At 42.1% G+C, this 13,881-nt stretch overlaps 1 protein-coding gene across 3 annotated transcripts in view; it reads left to right on the forward strand.

Annotated features, from left to right (window-relative positions):
* Window positions 1-5,105: 5,105 nt before the first annotated feature.
* The window catches only part of LOC124045853 (beta-catenin-like protein 1), a 39,654-nt gene continuing 30,878 nt past the window's right edge, over window positions 5,106-13,881 (forward strand). For all 3 annotated transcript variants that reach the window (XM_046365577.1, XM_046365578.1, XM_046365580.1), the window contains exons 1-3: window positions 5,106-5,238; window positions 8,139-8,321; window positions 13,382-13,488. In XM_046365577.1, the coding sequence (XP_046221533.1) occupies window positions 5,209-5,238; window positions 8,139-8,321; window positions 13,382-13,488 (320 nt within the window). In that variant the 5' untranslated portion in view covers window positions 5,106-5,208. The remainder of the gene's footprint in view (window positions 5,239-8,138; window positions 8,322-13,381; window positions 13,489-13,881) is intronic.

Below are 13,881 nucleotides of genomic sequence, written 5' to 3' on the forward strand. Positions count from 1 at the left end.
CCTGAATAATGTCACAAACTAACAGAAATATGTTTGCCAGCTATACAAAATCAAATCCAATCAAATCGAATACAATTTTATTTGTTACATACACATGGTTAGCAGAAATGCTAACCAGAAATGCTAACCACAAACACCCACAACTCAAAAGTGAAACCCAGGCTACCTAAGTATGATTCTCAGACAACTAACGACACCTGCCTCTGATTGAGAACCATACTAGGCCGAAACAGAAACCAAACATAGAAAAACAAACATAGACTGCCTACCCCAACTCACGCCCTGACAATACAAAATAAAGACAAAACAAAGGAAATAAAGGTCCGAACGTGACACCCCCTTGGCATTTTTTCCTGTTTTGTTGCCTTACAACCTGGAATTAAAATAGATTTATTTGTATTTTTTATAATTTGATTTACACAACATGCCTACCACTAGAAGATGCAAAATATTTCTTATTGTGAACCAACAAGAAATAAGACAAAACAACTGATAACTTGAGCATGCATAACTATTCACCCCCCCAAAGTCAGTACTATGTAGAGCCACCTTTTGCAGCAATTACAGCTGCAAGTCTCTTTGGGTATGTCTCTATAAGCTTGGCACATCTAGCCACTGAGATTTTTGCCCATTCTTCAAGGCAAAACTGCTCCAGCTCCTTCAAGTTGGATGGGTTCTGCTTGTGTACAGCAATCTTTAAGTCATACTACAGATTCTCAATTGGATTGAGGTCGGGTTTTGACTAGACAAGACATTTAAATGTTTCCCCTTAAACCACTCAATGTTGCTTTAGCAGTATGCTTAGGGTCATTGTCCTGCTGGAAGGTGAACCTCCGTCCCAGTCTCAAATCTCTGGAAGACTGAAACATGTTTCCCTCAAGAATTTCCCTGCATTAAGCTCCATCCATCATTCGTTAAATTCTGACCAGTTTCCCAGTCCCTGATGATGAAAAATGATCCCCACAGCATGATTCTGCCACCACCATGCGTCACTGGGATGGTGTTCTGGGGGTGACGAGAAGTGTTGGGTTTTCACCAGACATAGCGTTTTCCTTGATGGCCAAAAAGCTCAATTTTAGTCTCATCTGACCAGAGTACCTTCTTCCATATGTTTGGAGAATCTCCCACATGCCTTTTGGCGAACACCAAATATGTTTGCTTATTTTTTTCTGGACACTCTTCCGTAAAGCCCAGCTCTGTGGAGTGTGTGGCTTAAAGTGGTCCTATGGACAGATACTCCAGTCTCCCATGTAGAGCTTTGCAGGTCCTTCAGGGTTATCTTTGGTCTCTTTGTTGCCTCTCCGATTAATGCCCTCCTTGCCTGGTCTGTGAGTTTTGGTGGACAGCCCTTTCTTGGCAGGTTTGTTGTGGTGCCATATTCTTTCCATTTTTTATTACTGGATTTAATGGTGCTCTGTGGAATGTTCAAAGTGTCTGATATTTTTATATAAGCCAACCCTGATCTGTACTTCTCCACAACTTTGTCCCTGGCCTGTTTGGAGATTTCCTTGGTCTTCATAGTGCCCCTTGCTTAGTGGTGTTGCAGACTCTGAGGCCTTTCAGAACAGCTGTATATATACTGAGATCATGTTACAGATCATGTGACACAGATTGCAAACAGTTGGACTTTATTGAACTAATTAGGTAACTTCTGAAGTTAATTTGTTGCACCAAATCTTATTTAGGGGCTTCATAGCAAAGGGGTGAATACATATGTACTCAACACTTTTCTGGTTTTTATTTTTTTGAATTTTTTGAAACAAGTTTTTTTTTTTCATTTTTTTTTTCACTTCACCAGTTTGGACTATTTTGTGTCTATCCATTACATAAAGTCCAAATAATAATCTATTTAAATGACAGGTTGTAATGCAACAAAATAGGAAAAACGCCAAGGCAGGTGAATACTTTGCAAGGCACTGTATGTATGGGCTGAAACATTTTTTGTGAGGGAAAAATCAAGTCTGAAATTTTATGTGCAAATTACTAATTTCAGAAGCCTTTTTAAACCTCAAATGCATTGCAGGAAAGTTATCAAATTAAGATCCTACACCTGTATAGGTCCACATTTATTATTAAAGAAGATATATGTTTTAACCTTTATTTAAGTAGGTACAACAATTATGATCACCAATTGTTTTGTGGAGGGAAACATGTGTGTGGTGGAAATATCTCAGAAGAAATTATGCAATTAATTTGATTGCACCATCTGACTCATGGGCCAAACAATGCTTTGTATTTCACAAAGTCAGGCCACCATATCCCCCTGATGTTAAATAATGAAGTCACAGTGTGGAGCCCGGCACACTCAGCGTAGCTGCTCTGCTGCGATGCAATCACTGGCGACCTCTGCAGATTAGTGTAATCAGCTCTCACAGCTTGTGTGAAATTATATTGCTCCGAATGAAAGGAAACGGATGGAATTCAATGGAAAGGATCCAGCGGCACAGCCCAAATACATTGGGGGGAAGAGATGTCATTAACACAGTGAGCAGACACTGTGTGAAAAGCCCAGCATCTTCAGGGATCATGGTACAAGTTAATTTAATTCTGTTGAACAGTGGAGATTCATGGTGGGATTGGGGTTCAGCAGGAGGAAACAAGAGTTGATTGATTTAAAGATTTTTGAAAAAAACTTTTTGGCAAATGGTCCTTGAAAGTCATTGCTCACATGATGACTGCACTGCAGCTGAACAGACATGAGGAAACCTGTCACCTGTGACATCTTCTGTTTTATGTTTTACAGTACCTGCCTTTCACTGACTCCTCAGGCATGCATCCCTAATGGTACTGACAAGGTCTTTTTTTACCTTAAGTTTACATATTCCTATATAATACTTGCAGTGGTGGCAGGTGGCACTTTAAATGGGGAGGACAGGCAAATATTGTCTGGAACAGAATTAATGGAATGGTCTCAAACACATCAAACACCTGGCTTCCATGTGTTTGATACCATTCCATTCACTTTATTCCTTTCCTTTTTATGAAATGTCCTTCCTTCACCAGCCTCCTTTACTAGTACTTGTATTCACATCCAATGTGCGTCATGTCTTTGTTGTATAGAGGAGCTGAATATGATTTTTTTTTGAGGCAGACATCACGTTCTGATAAGGCTTTCCTTCTGTCAGGGGATCCCTTTGCAGATGGTTGTTGATTAACATTGTTGTCAAAGCCACTGTTAGGAATATGCTCCTGCATGTTGATTTGAATGCCATAAGGACAAAGTAGAGGAAACTGTAACCAGTAACCACATCTTATGTTGATTAAAGGAAGACTCAGTGATATGACGTAGATGCAGAAAGTAAACCGCATAGTGGGCCAATTTCCATATCAACTAAGAGCATTGAAACGCAAGACTTAACTTCTCCTGTTTTGTCCTGTGGCTCCCACGCTGTAACAGTGTGAAGCGAACCCATGCACATGCACAGATGTGTGACTGTGCAAGAGTGAAGACTTGCATCTCGCTCATCTCAATATCTGCGGTGCTGCTTGTGGCAATTTAATTTTCACTGAGTGTACCTTTAATATAATACAGCTCAGTTATAGGCTTTCCTATACCCTTTCCTTGACCATCTTTGTGTTAAGGAACAGGTTAACGTCGTTAAAACAATAGTTGATGTTGTATCTGTGTATTAAAGATTAAACAAGGTTTTGACTGCAGTTAATCAAGTTTTAAGTCTGGAGGAGGATAGAGAGTTTTTAATAGCACCACAGCTGGCCTTGTTTTATTGCTTTAGGAGGGAGGTAATAGAAAAACTACAACAACAAGAGGGCCATAAAAATCGTTGGTAATTAAGTCTCTGGGTAATTATTTTCAGCCAAACATTAATTTTACAGGTTTAATAGATGTTCCAATGGTTTCCAGGGCCAAGTGCCTTGGGCCTGGTTTGTAATGCAGTACCATTAATCATGGGTTCTTTCTCCGACTTTAAGTCTTCATAATAACAGTAGCAATGTTCTCTTATGTCTTCGCAGGAAAGTTTCAACCAAGCAAAACACCCAGACAGGACAAAGTAATATAGCCATGGAGAACATTAAAATAACAATTGTGGACTCCTTGAAATGGAAAAAGCCTACATTAAATTTAGCATTACCACACACTGCTCATCATTCACGGCCGCCAAGGTTATGAGAGATGTCACCTCCAGCAGCGTTTCTTGGAGCCTTTATGGTATATTTTCCATCTCAAACACAGCATGTGTAGTGTGAGGTAAGACAGATTTTAATTACCTACATAGCAGGGGGTTTTGGAGACACTGCTGACCGTTGACCATAGCCACTTTTCTCCTTCTTTGTTTATCAACACCTGTTTATCAACACCCGGCTTGGCTTTTATATAGTAGGGTCATCTTCACTGGATTGGCAAGAACAACCATATTGTCCATCAATTGTAACAGCGTCATGAAGTGTGAGAATTTTGCCTTGCCAAAGTGCTTGTGTTTTCTAACTTAGAATTTTACTGCCCGTCTCCTCTCTTTTCCCTTGTGTTGCTAGCATCGCAAGCTTGACTGGTTTACAATGGCCTCCTGTTTGGATATTGTTGCTATTGCACTACTGTCACAGATCGCTGGTCATAGTGAAGAGTGACAACATGGAGGCCCCCGCCAGACAACACTCATAAATCCCGAATGATGCAGATTGAAAAGGTGGTTTTCTGCTTGTCTCACACGCTGAATCTTGATTTCTCTTTTATTTTTTTATTTTACAGACACTCTGTTAGAGGACCTACAAGGCTGTATAGAGTGTATTTGTGTGTGACTGTGTGTGTGCGTGTGTTGCATCGTGCCATAGTTGCTCTGTAATTATTTTTGAATTAATAACAGTATTATGATTATGATTAATGCTGCAAATCCTGAAAATAAAATAAAGAAGTCCTGTAAAAGTTACCACCTGCATAATTATCGTATAACAATAAATGTAAATTCAATCTCACTCTATAGTATCTGTGCAACTTGTAAAATAAACAGGAAAACGTGTTACCTCTTAATTTATGGGGACCTACAGCTAAGGTCCTTGGAATGTCAAGTCCCCATCAGTTCCTCAAAGCAAGTCTCTTTAAAAAAAAAAGTACCCTCTTCAGAATATCACGACAACGACGTGCTTTACGGTAACATTTGCTGTTTTAAGTTTGTAGCGGGACATTGCAAGGCTGACATAGCCACTATTCATTGTTGGTAACTGTAGCGTTTGCCCGAAACTTAACATTTCGTCATGGACGTAGGCGAGCTACTGAATTATCAGGTAATTAGCTGGTTAGACATATCCTAGCTAGCTAACTTACCGGTAACGTTAGTTAGCTAGCAAAATAAGGGTGCTGTAAACAGCGTATTTGACTCTAGCCTTATAGTTACGTTGTTAGCTAACGTTACTGGCTAAAATGATTGGTATTTAGCGAATAAACCAAGTTCGCTTAGCTAGTTAACGTTGTGAAAAATTTAAGGAGTTGGCTATCTGATGTCAAGTTAGCCTAAAAAACGTTAGCACATACAGTTAACAAGTTACTGTAACTAACTAACTACAGTAGCTAGCAAAGCTATCTTGTGATACAAACGCTTGCCTAATTTAGCTCAGCTGAAGATATTTGCTATTTTTTCTCTGTGGCTCAGCCTTGTTAGCTAAAGTAATGTTGCTTTCGTGGAATGTAATTTCTTGAGCACACTACATGACCAAACGTATGTGGACACCTGCGAACATCCCATTTCAAAATAATGGGCATTAATATGGTGTTGTATAGGGTTGAGGTCGGGGTTCTGCGCATACCAGTCAAGTTCTTCCACACTGATCTCAACAATCCATTTCTGCATGTACCTCGATTTGTGCACGGGGGCATTGTCATGCTGAAACAGGAAAGGGAATTCCCCAAACTGTTGCCACAAAGTTGTAAGCACAGAAACATCTAGAATGTCATTGCATGCCTTAGAGTTAAGATTTCCCTTCACTGGAACTAAGGGGCCTAAATTATGAACAAGCAGCCCCAGATCAATATTCCTCCTTCACCAAAACTTTACAGTTGGCACTATGCTTTGGGGCAGGTACAGTGGCTTGCGCAAGTATTCTCCCCACCTTGGCATTTTTTTTTTTCATTTCAATTTGGACTATTTTGTATCTGTCCATTACATGAAATCCATATAAAAAATCCATTTAAATTACAGGTTGTAGTGCAACAAAATAGGAAAAAACGCCAAGGGAGTGAATACTTTTGCAAGGCACTGTAGTGTTTTCCTGGCATCCGCCAAACCCAGATTCATCCGTCGGACTGCCAGATGGTGAAGCGCGATTCATCACTCCAGAAAACTTGTTTCCAATGGTGGTGAGCTTTAAACCACTCCTGCTGACGCTTGGCATTGCACGTGGTGATCTTAGGCTCGTGTGCAGCTAATTGGCCACGGAAACCCATTTCGTGACGCCCCGACATACAGTTCTTGTGCTGACGTTGCTTCCAGGGGCAGTTTGGAACTCTGTAGTGAGTGTTGCAACCGAGGACAGAAGATTTTTACATGCTTTAGAATAGAGGTCGACCGATTATGATTTTTCAACGCCGATACCGATTATTGGAGGACCATAAAAGCCGATGCCGATTTAAAAAAAAATATATATATAATAATAATAATAATAATAATAAAAAATGTATATATATATATTTTTTTTTTAAATTTGTAATAATAACAATTACAACCATACTGAATGAACACTTATTTTAACTTAATATAATACATCAATAAAATCTATTTAGCCTCAAGTAAATAATGAAACGTGTTTAAATAATGCAAAAACAAAGTGTTGGAGAAGAAAGTAAAAGTGCAATATGTTCCATGTAAGAAAGCTAATGTTTCAGTTCCTTGCTCAGAACATGAGAACATATGAAAGCTGGTGGTTCCTTTTAACATGAGTCTTCAATATTCCCAGGTAATAAGTTTTAGGTTGTAGTTATTATAGGACTATGTCCCTCTATACCATTTGTATTTCGTTAACCTTTGAATATTGGATGTTCTTATAGGCACTTTAGTATTGCCAGTATAACAGTATAGCTTCCGTCCCTCTCCTCGCTCCTCCCTGGGCTCGAACCAGCAACAAAATGACAATTAGCGCGCGCTAACTAGCTAGCCATTTCACTTCGGTTACACGAGCCTCATCTCGGGAGTTGATAGGCTTGAAGTCATAAACAGCGCAATGCTTGCCGCACAACGAAGAGCTGCTGGCGAAACGCACAAAAGTGCTGTTTGAATGAATGTTTACGCACCTGCTTCTGCCTACCACCGCTCAGTCACATACTTGTATGCTCAATCAGATTATATGCAACGCAGGACACGCTAGATAATCTAGTAATATCATCAACCATGTGTAGTTAACTAGTAATTATGATTGATTGTTTTTTATAATATAAATGTAATGCTAGCTAGCAATTTACCTTGGTTTACTGCATTTGCGTAACAGTCTCCTTGTGGAATGCAACGAGAGAGAGGCAGGTCGTTATTGCGTTGGACTAGTTAACTGTAAGGTTGCAAGATTGGATCCCCCGAGCTGACAAGGTGAAAATCTGTCCTTCTGCCCCTGAACAAGGCAGTTAACCCACGGTTCCTAGGCCGTCATTGAAAATAAGAATGTGTTCTTAACTGACTTGCCTAGTTAAATAAAGATTAAATAAAGGTGTGAGATTTTTTTTTTATCTGCAAATTGGCGCCCAAGAATACCGATTTCCGGTTGTTATGAAAACTTGAAATCGGCCCTGATTAATTGGCCACACCTCTACTTTAGAATTCGGCAGTTCTGTTCTGTGAGCTTGTGTGGCTAACCACTTCTCGACAGAGCCGTTGTTTGAAAGGTGGCATCCAATAACGGTACCACATTGAAAGTCACTGAGCTCTTCAGTAAGGCCAATGTGTTTCTGTGGAGATTGCATGGTTGAGGGCTCAATTTTATACACCTATCAGCAATGGGTGTGGAATACACAGATTTGAATTTGTCCACATACTTTTGGCCATAGTGTGTATCAGAAAATCAAGTGCTATTGCATGTTAAGATGAATGCATTTGCTACATTATTAACTGTTTGCTTGGATACATTGCAAAGCCTTATGACTTGACATCCCTGTTTTGATGTACCTGCTCAACATGGTGTTGATGGTGTGATCTTCATTGTAGCCTGACAGGGGGGCAAAGCGTCTGCGGGATGATGATGATGATGGCGATGACCTCAGAAGCAAGAAGGTTGGCAGAGACCTGGCCAGACGCCTGGAGAGAGATGACGGTGAGGACCAGAGTAGTGACAGGAAGAGGATACTGGAGAAACTCATGGATGATGATGAGGACGCAGATGACCAAGAGGTCGGCAAAGTTTTACTGACATAAAATCAATCAAATCAAATTGTCATATGCACCGAATACAACAGGTGAAATGCTTACAAGCCCTTAACCAACAATGCAGTTTAAAAAATAAGAATAAGAAATAAGAGGAACAAGTAATTAAAGAGCAGCAGTAAAATAACAATAGCAAGACAATATACAGGGGGTACTGGTAATGAGTCAATGTGCAGGGGCACCAGTAAGTGGAGGTAACATGTACATGTAGGTAGAGTTATTAAAGCGACTATGCATCGATAATAACAGAGTAGCAATGGTGTAAAAGAGGGAGCAGCAATGCAAATATTCTGGGTAGCCACTTGATTAGATGTTCAGGAGACTTATGGCTTGGGGGTAGAAGCCTCTTGGACCGAGACTTGGCGCTCCGGTACCGCTTGCTTGCCGTGCTGTAGCAAAGAGAACAGTCGATGATAGTCTACGACTAGGGTGGATGGATCATTTTTAGGGCCTTCCTCTGACACCGCCTGATATAGAGGTCCTGGATGGCAGGAAGCTTGGCCACAGTGATGTACTGGGCTGTACGCACTACCCTCTGTAGTGCCTTGTGATTGGAGGCCGAGCGTTGCCATACCAGGCAGTGATGCAACCAGTCGGAATGCTTTCGATGGTGCAGCTATATAACCTTATGAGGATCTGAGTATCCATGCCAAATCTTTTCAGTCTCCTGAGGGGGAATACATTTTGTCGTGTCCTCTTCACGACTGTCTTGGTGTGCTTGGATCATGTTAGTTTGTTGGTGATGTGGACACCAAGGAACTTGAAGCTCTCAATCTGCTCCACTGCAGACCTGTCGATGAGAATGGGGGTGTGCTCGGTCTTCCTTTTCCTGTATTCCACAATCATCTCCTTAGTCTTGATCACGTTGAGGGAGAGGTTGTTATCCTGGCACCACACGGCCAGATCTGTCGGTGATCAGGCCGAGCACTGTTGTCATCTGCAAATTTAATGATGGCGTTGAAGTTGTGCCTGGCCGTGCTGTGCCGAGTGAACAGGGAGTACAGGACGGGACTAAGCACGCACCCCTGAAGGGCCCCCGGTGTTGAGGATCAGCGTGGCGGATGTGTTGTTACCTACCCTTACGGCCTGGGGGCGGCGCGTCAGGAAGTCCAGGATCCAGTTGCCGAGGGAGGTGTTTAGTCCCTGGGTCCTTAGCTTATTGATGAGCTTTGGTGTTGAACGCTGAGCTGTAGTCAATGAATGGCATTCTCACATAGGGCATTTGCAAATTGGCTACATAAGTGAGTGTTACTGGTTGGTAGTTGTTTAGGCAGGTTCCCTTAGTATTCTTGGGCACAGGGACTATGGTAGTCTGCTTAAAACATGTTGGTATTACAGACTCTAACAGGGAGAAGTTGAAAATGTCAGTGAAGACACTTGCTAGTTGGTCAGCGCATGCTTGCAGTACATGTCCTGGAAATCCGTCTGGCCCTGCAGCCTTGTGAATGTTGAGCCTGTTTAAAGGTCTTACTTACTTCGGAGAGCATGATCACACAGTCTTCTGGATCAGCTGGTGCTCTCATGCATGTTTCAGTGTAATTTACCTCGAAGCGAGCGTAGAAGTAGTGTAGCCCGTCTGGTATGCTCGTGTCAATGGGCTGCTCTCGCCTGTGCTTCCCTTTGTAGTCTGTAATGGCTTGCAAGCCCTGCCACATCTGACGAGCGTCAGAGTCTGTGTAGTACGATTTGATCTTGGTCCTGTATTGACGCTTTGCCTGTTTGATGGTTCGTTGGAGGGCATAGTGGGATTTGTTTGGTCTTAGTGCCAGCATCCGTCTGTGCTGGTAAATGGACCGCTACAAAAAATACAGATGGTGTGGGCTACAGCTTATCATGAGATACTCTACCTCAGGCGAGCAAAACCTCAAGACTTCCTTAGATATTGTGCACCAGCTTTTTACACATTTACATGGTACGCCACCCCTTGTCTTACCAGACGCCACTGTTCTATCCTGCCGATAGAGAGTATAAGCAGCTAGCTGTATGTTGATGATGTTGTCGTTCAGCCACGACTCCATGACGCGTAAGATATTGGTTTTTAATGTCCCATTGTTAGTTTAATCTTCCTCGTAGGTTGTCAATTTTATGTTCCAATGTTTGCACATTAGCTAGGAGAACGGAAGGCAGTGGGGGTTTATTCGATCGCCTACAAATTCTCAGAAGTCAGGCCCCCGCTCTCTTTTTCTCCGTCTTCTCTTCACGCAAATAACAGGGATTTGGGCTTGTTCCCGGTAAAGCACTATTTAAAAAATAAAATAAATAATTACATTATTTCACCTTTATTTAACCAGGTAGGCTAGTTGAGAACAAGTAAAGCATAGCAATTCGACACTTACAACAACACAGTTACACATGAAATAAACAAACATAGTCAATAATACAGTAGAACAAAAGAAAACGTCTATATACAGTGAGTGCAAATGAGGTAAGATAAGGGAGTTAAGGCAATAAATAGGACATGGTGGCGAAGTAATTACAATATAGCAATTAAACACTGGAGTGGTAGATGTGCAGATGAATGTGCAAGTTGAGATACTGGGGTGCAAAGGAGCAAGATAAATACTGTATGGGGATGAGGTAGGTAGTTAGATGGGCTGTTTAGATCTGTGATCTGCTCTGACAGCCGGTGCTTAAAGCAAGTGAGGGAGATATGAGTCTCCAGCTTCAGAGATTTTTGCAGGTTGTTCCAGTCATTGGCAGCAGAGAACTGGAAGAAAAGATGACCAAAGGAGGAATTGGCTTTGGAGGTGACCAGTGAGATATACCTCCTGGAACGCGTTCTGGAACGCATGCTACAAGTGGGTGCTGCTATGGTGACCAGTGAGCTGAGATAAGGCAGGGGCTTTACCTAGCAGATACTTTGTAGATAACCTGTAGCCAGTGGGTTTGGTGACGAGTATGAAGCAAGGGCCAACCAACGAGAGCGTACAGGTCGCAATGGTGGGTAGTGTATGGGGCTTTGGTGACAACATGGATGGCACTGTGATAGACTGCATCCAGTTTGTTGATTAGAGTGTTGGAGGCTATTCTATTGATGACATCACTGAAGTCAAGGATCGGTAGGATGGTCAGTTTTACGAGGGTATGTTTGGCAGCATGAGTGAAGGATGCTTTGTTGCGAAATAGGAAGCTGATTATAGATTTAACTTTGAATTGCAGATGTTTGATGTGAGTCTGGAAGGAGAGTTTACAGTCTAACCAGACACCTAGGTATTTGTAGTTGTCCACGTATTCTAAGTCCGAGCCGTCCAGAGTCGTGATGCTGGACGGGCGAGTAGGTGCGGGCAGTGATCGGTTGAATAGCATGCATTTACTTTTACTTGCATTTAAGAGCAGTTGGAGAGCTGTATGGCATTGAAGCTCATCTGGAGGTTAGTTAACAAAGAGGCACCAGAAGTATACAGAATGGTGTCGTCTGCGTAGAGGTGTACCAGAGAATCACCAGTGTACCAGAGAATCACCAGCAGCAAGAGCAACATCATTGATGTATACAGAGAAGAGAGTTGGCCCGAGGATTGAACCCTGTGCCACCCCCACAGAGACTGCCAGAGGTCCGGACAACAGATTTGACACACTGATTTGACACACTGAACTTTATTAGAGAAGTAGTTGGTAAACCATGCGAGACAATCATTTGAGAAACCAAGGCTGTCGAGTCTGCCGATAAGAATGTGGTGATTGACAGAGTTGAAGGCCTTGGCCAGGTCGATGAATACTGCTGCACAGTAATGTCTCTTATCGATTGGTTATGATGTCGTTTAGGACCTTGAGCGTGGCTGAGGTGCACCCATGACCAGCTCTGAAACCAGATTGCATAGAGGAGAAGGTACGGTGGGATTCAAAATGGTTGGTTATCTGTTTGTTAACTTGGCTTTACGAAGACCTTCGAAAGACTGAGTAGGATAGATATAGGTCTGTAGCATTTTGGGTCTAGAGTGTCTCCCCCTTTTGAAGAGGGGGATGACCGCGGCAGCGTTCCAATCTTTGGGAATCTCAGACGATACGAAAGAGAGGTTGAACAGGCTAGTAATAGGGGCTGCAACAATTTTGGCAGATAATTTTAGAAAGAGAGTGTCCAGATTGTCTAGCCCGGCTGATTTGTTGGGGTCCAGATTTTGCAGCTCTTTCAGAACATCAGCTATCTGGATTTGGGTAAAGGAGAAATGGTGGGGGCTTTGGCGGGTTGCTGTGGAGGGTGCCGGGCAGTTGACCGGGGTAGGGGTGCCAGGTAGAAAGCATGGCCAGCCGTAGAGAAATGCTTATTGAAATTCTCAATTATAGTGGATTTATTGGTGGTGAGTGTTTCCTAGCCTCAGTGCAGTGGGCAGCTGGGAGGAGGTGCTCTTATTCTCCATGGACAGATTCTGGGACACTGCAAATTTCTGTTTGAAAAAGCTAGCCTTAGCTTTCCTAACTGCCTGTGCATATTTGTTCCTAACTTCCCTGAAAAGTTGCATATCACGGGGCTATTCGATGCTAATGAAAACGCCACAGGATGTTTTTGTGCTGGTCAAGGGCAGACAGGTCTGGAGTGAACCAGGGACTATATCTATTCCTAGTGCTACATTTTTTGAATGGGGCATGCTTATTTAAGATGGTGAGGAAGGCACTTTTAAAGAATAGCCAGGCATCATCTACTGATGGGATGAGGTCAATATCATTCCAGGATACCCCAGCCAGGTCAATTAGAATGGCCTGCTCACAGAAGTGTTTTAGGGAGCGTTTGACAGTGATGAGGGGTGGACGTTTGGTCGCAGACCCATTACGGATGCAGGCAATGAGTAATTGTTGTTCTGATGTCCAGAAGTTATTTTCGGTGGTAAGAGACGGTAGCAGCAACATTATGTACAAAATAAGTAAAAACCAATAAGTTGCAAACAAACTAACAGAAAATCAGTTGATTAGGAGCACTTAAAACATCAGCCATCTTAGATCTCTCATGTGGCGTTAAATGTGCTGATCTTGTTCCTAAAATACTTTTTTGTTGTCTTGGTTACACTTTTCACAAAAGGGCACTCTGTTTTCAGGGTGAACCAGTGGATGAGAATTCGGTGAAGAAAATGATCCTGACCTTTGAAAAAAGGTCTTACAAAAACCAAGAGCTGAGGATAAAGTTCCCAGACACCCCGGGGAGGTGAGTTAATGAGGGACATTTATACGTAAGGCTGTGACGGTCATGGAACTTTGGATGACTTTATATTTGAGATTCTTCAAAGTAGTCACCCTTTGCCTTGATGACAGCTTTGCACACTCTTGGCATTCTCTCAACCAGCTTCATGAGGTAGTCACCTGGAATGCATTTCAATTAACAGGCGAGCCTTGTTAAAAGTAAATTAGATTTTCTTTCCTTGATGTGTTTGAGCCAATCAGTAGTGACATGGTAGGAAGAAGAGCCCTATTTGGTCAAATATCAAGTCCATATTATGGCAAGAACAGCTCAAATAAGCAAAGATAAATGACTTTAAGAAATGAAGGTCAGTTAATCCAGAAAATGTCAAGAACTTTGAAAGTTTCATCATGGGCAGTT

The sequence above is a fragment of the Oncorhynchus gorbuscha genome, linkage group LG10 (assembly GCF_021184085.1).
Source record: "Oncorhynchus gorbuscha isolate QuinsamMale2020 ecotype Even-year linkage group LG10, OgorEven_v1.0, whole genome shotgun sequence".
Classification (NCBI taxonomy): domain Eukaryota; kingdom Metazoa; phylum Chordata; class Actinopteri; order Salmoniformes; family Salmonidae; genus Oncorhynchus; species Oncorhynchus gorbuscha.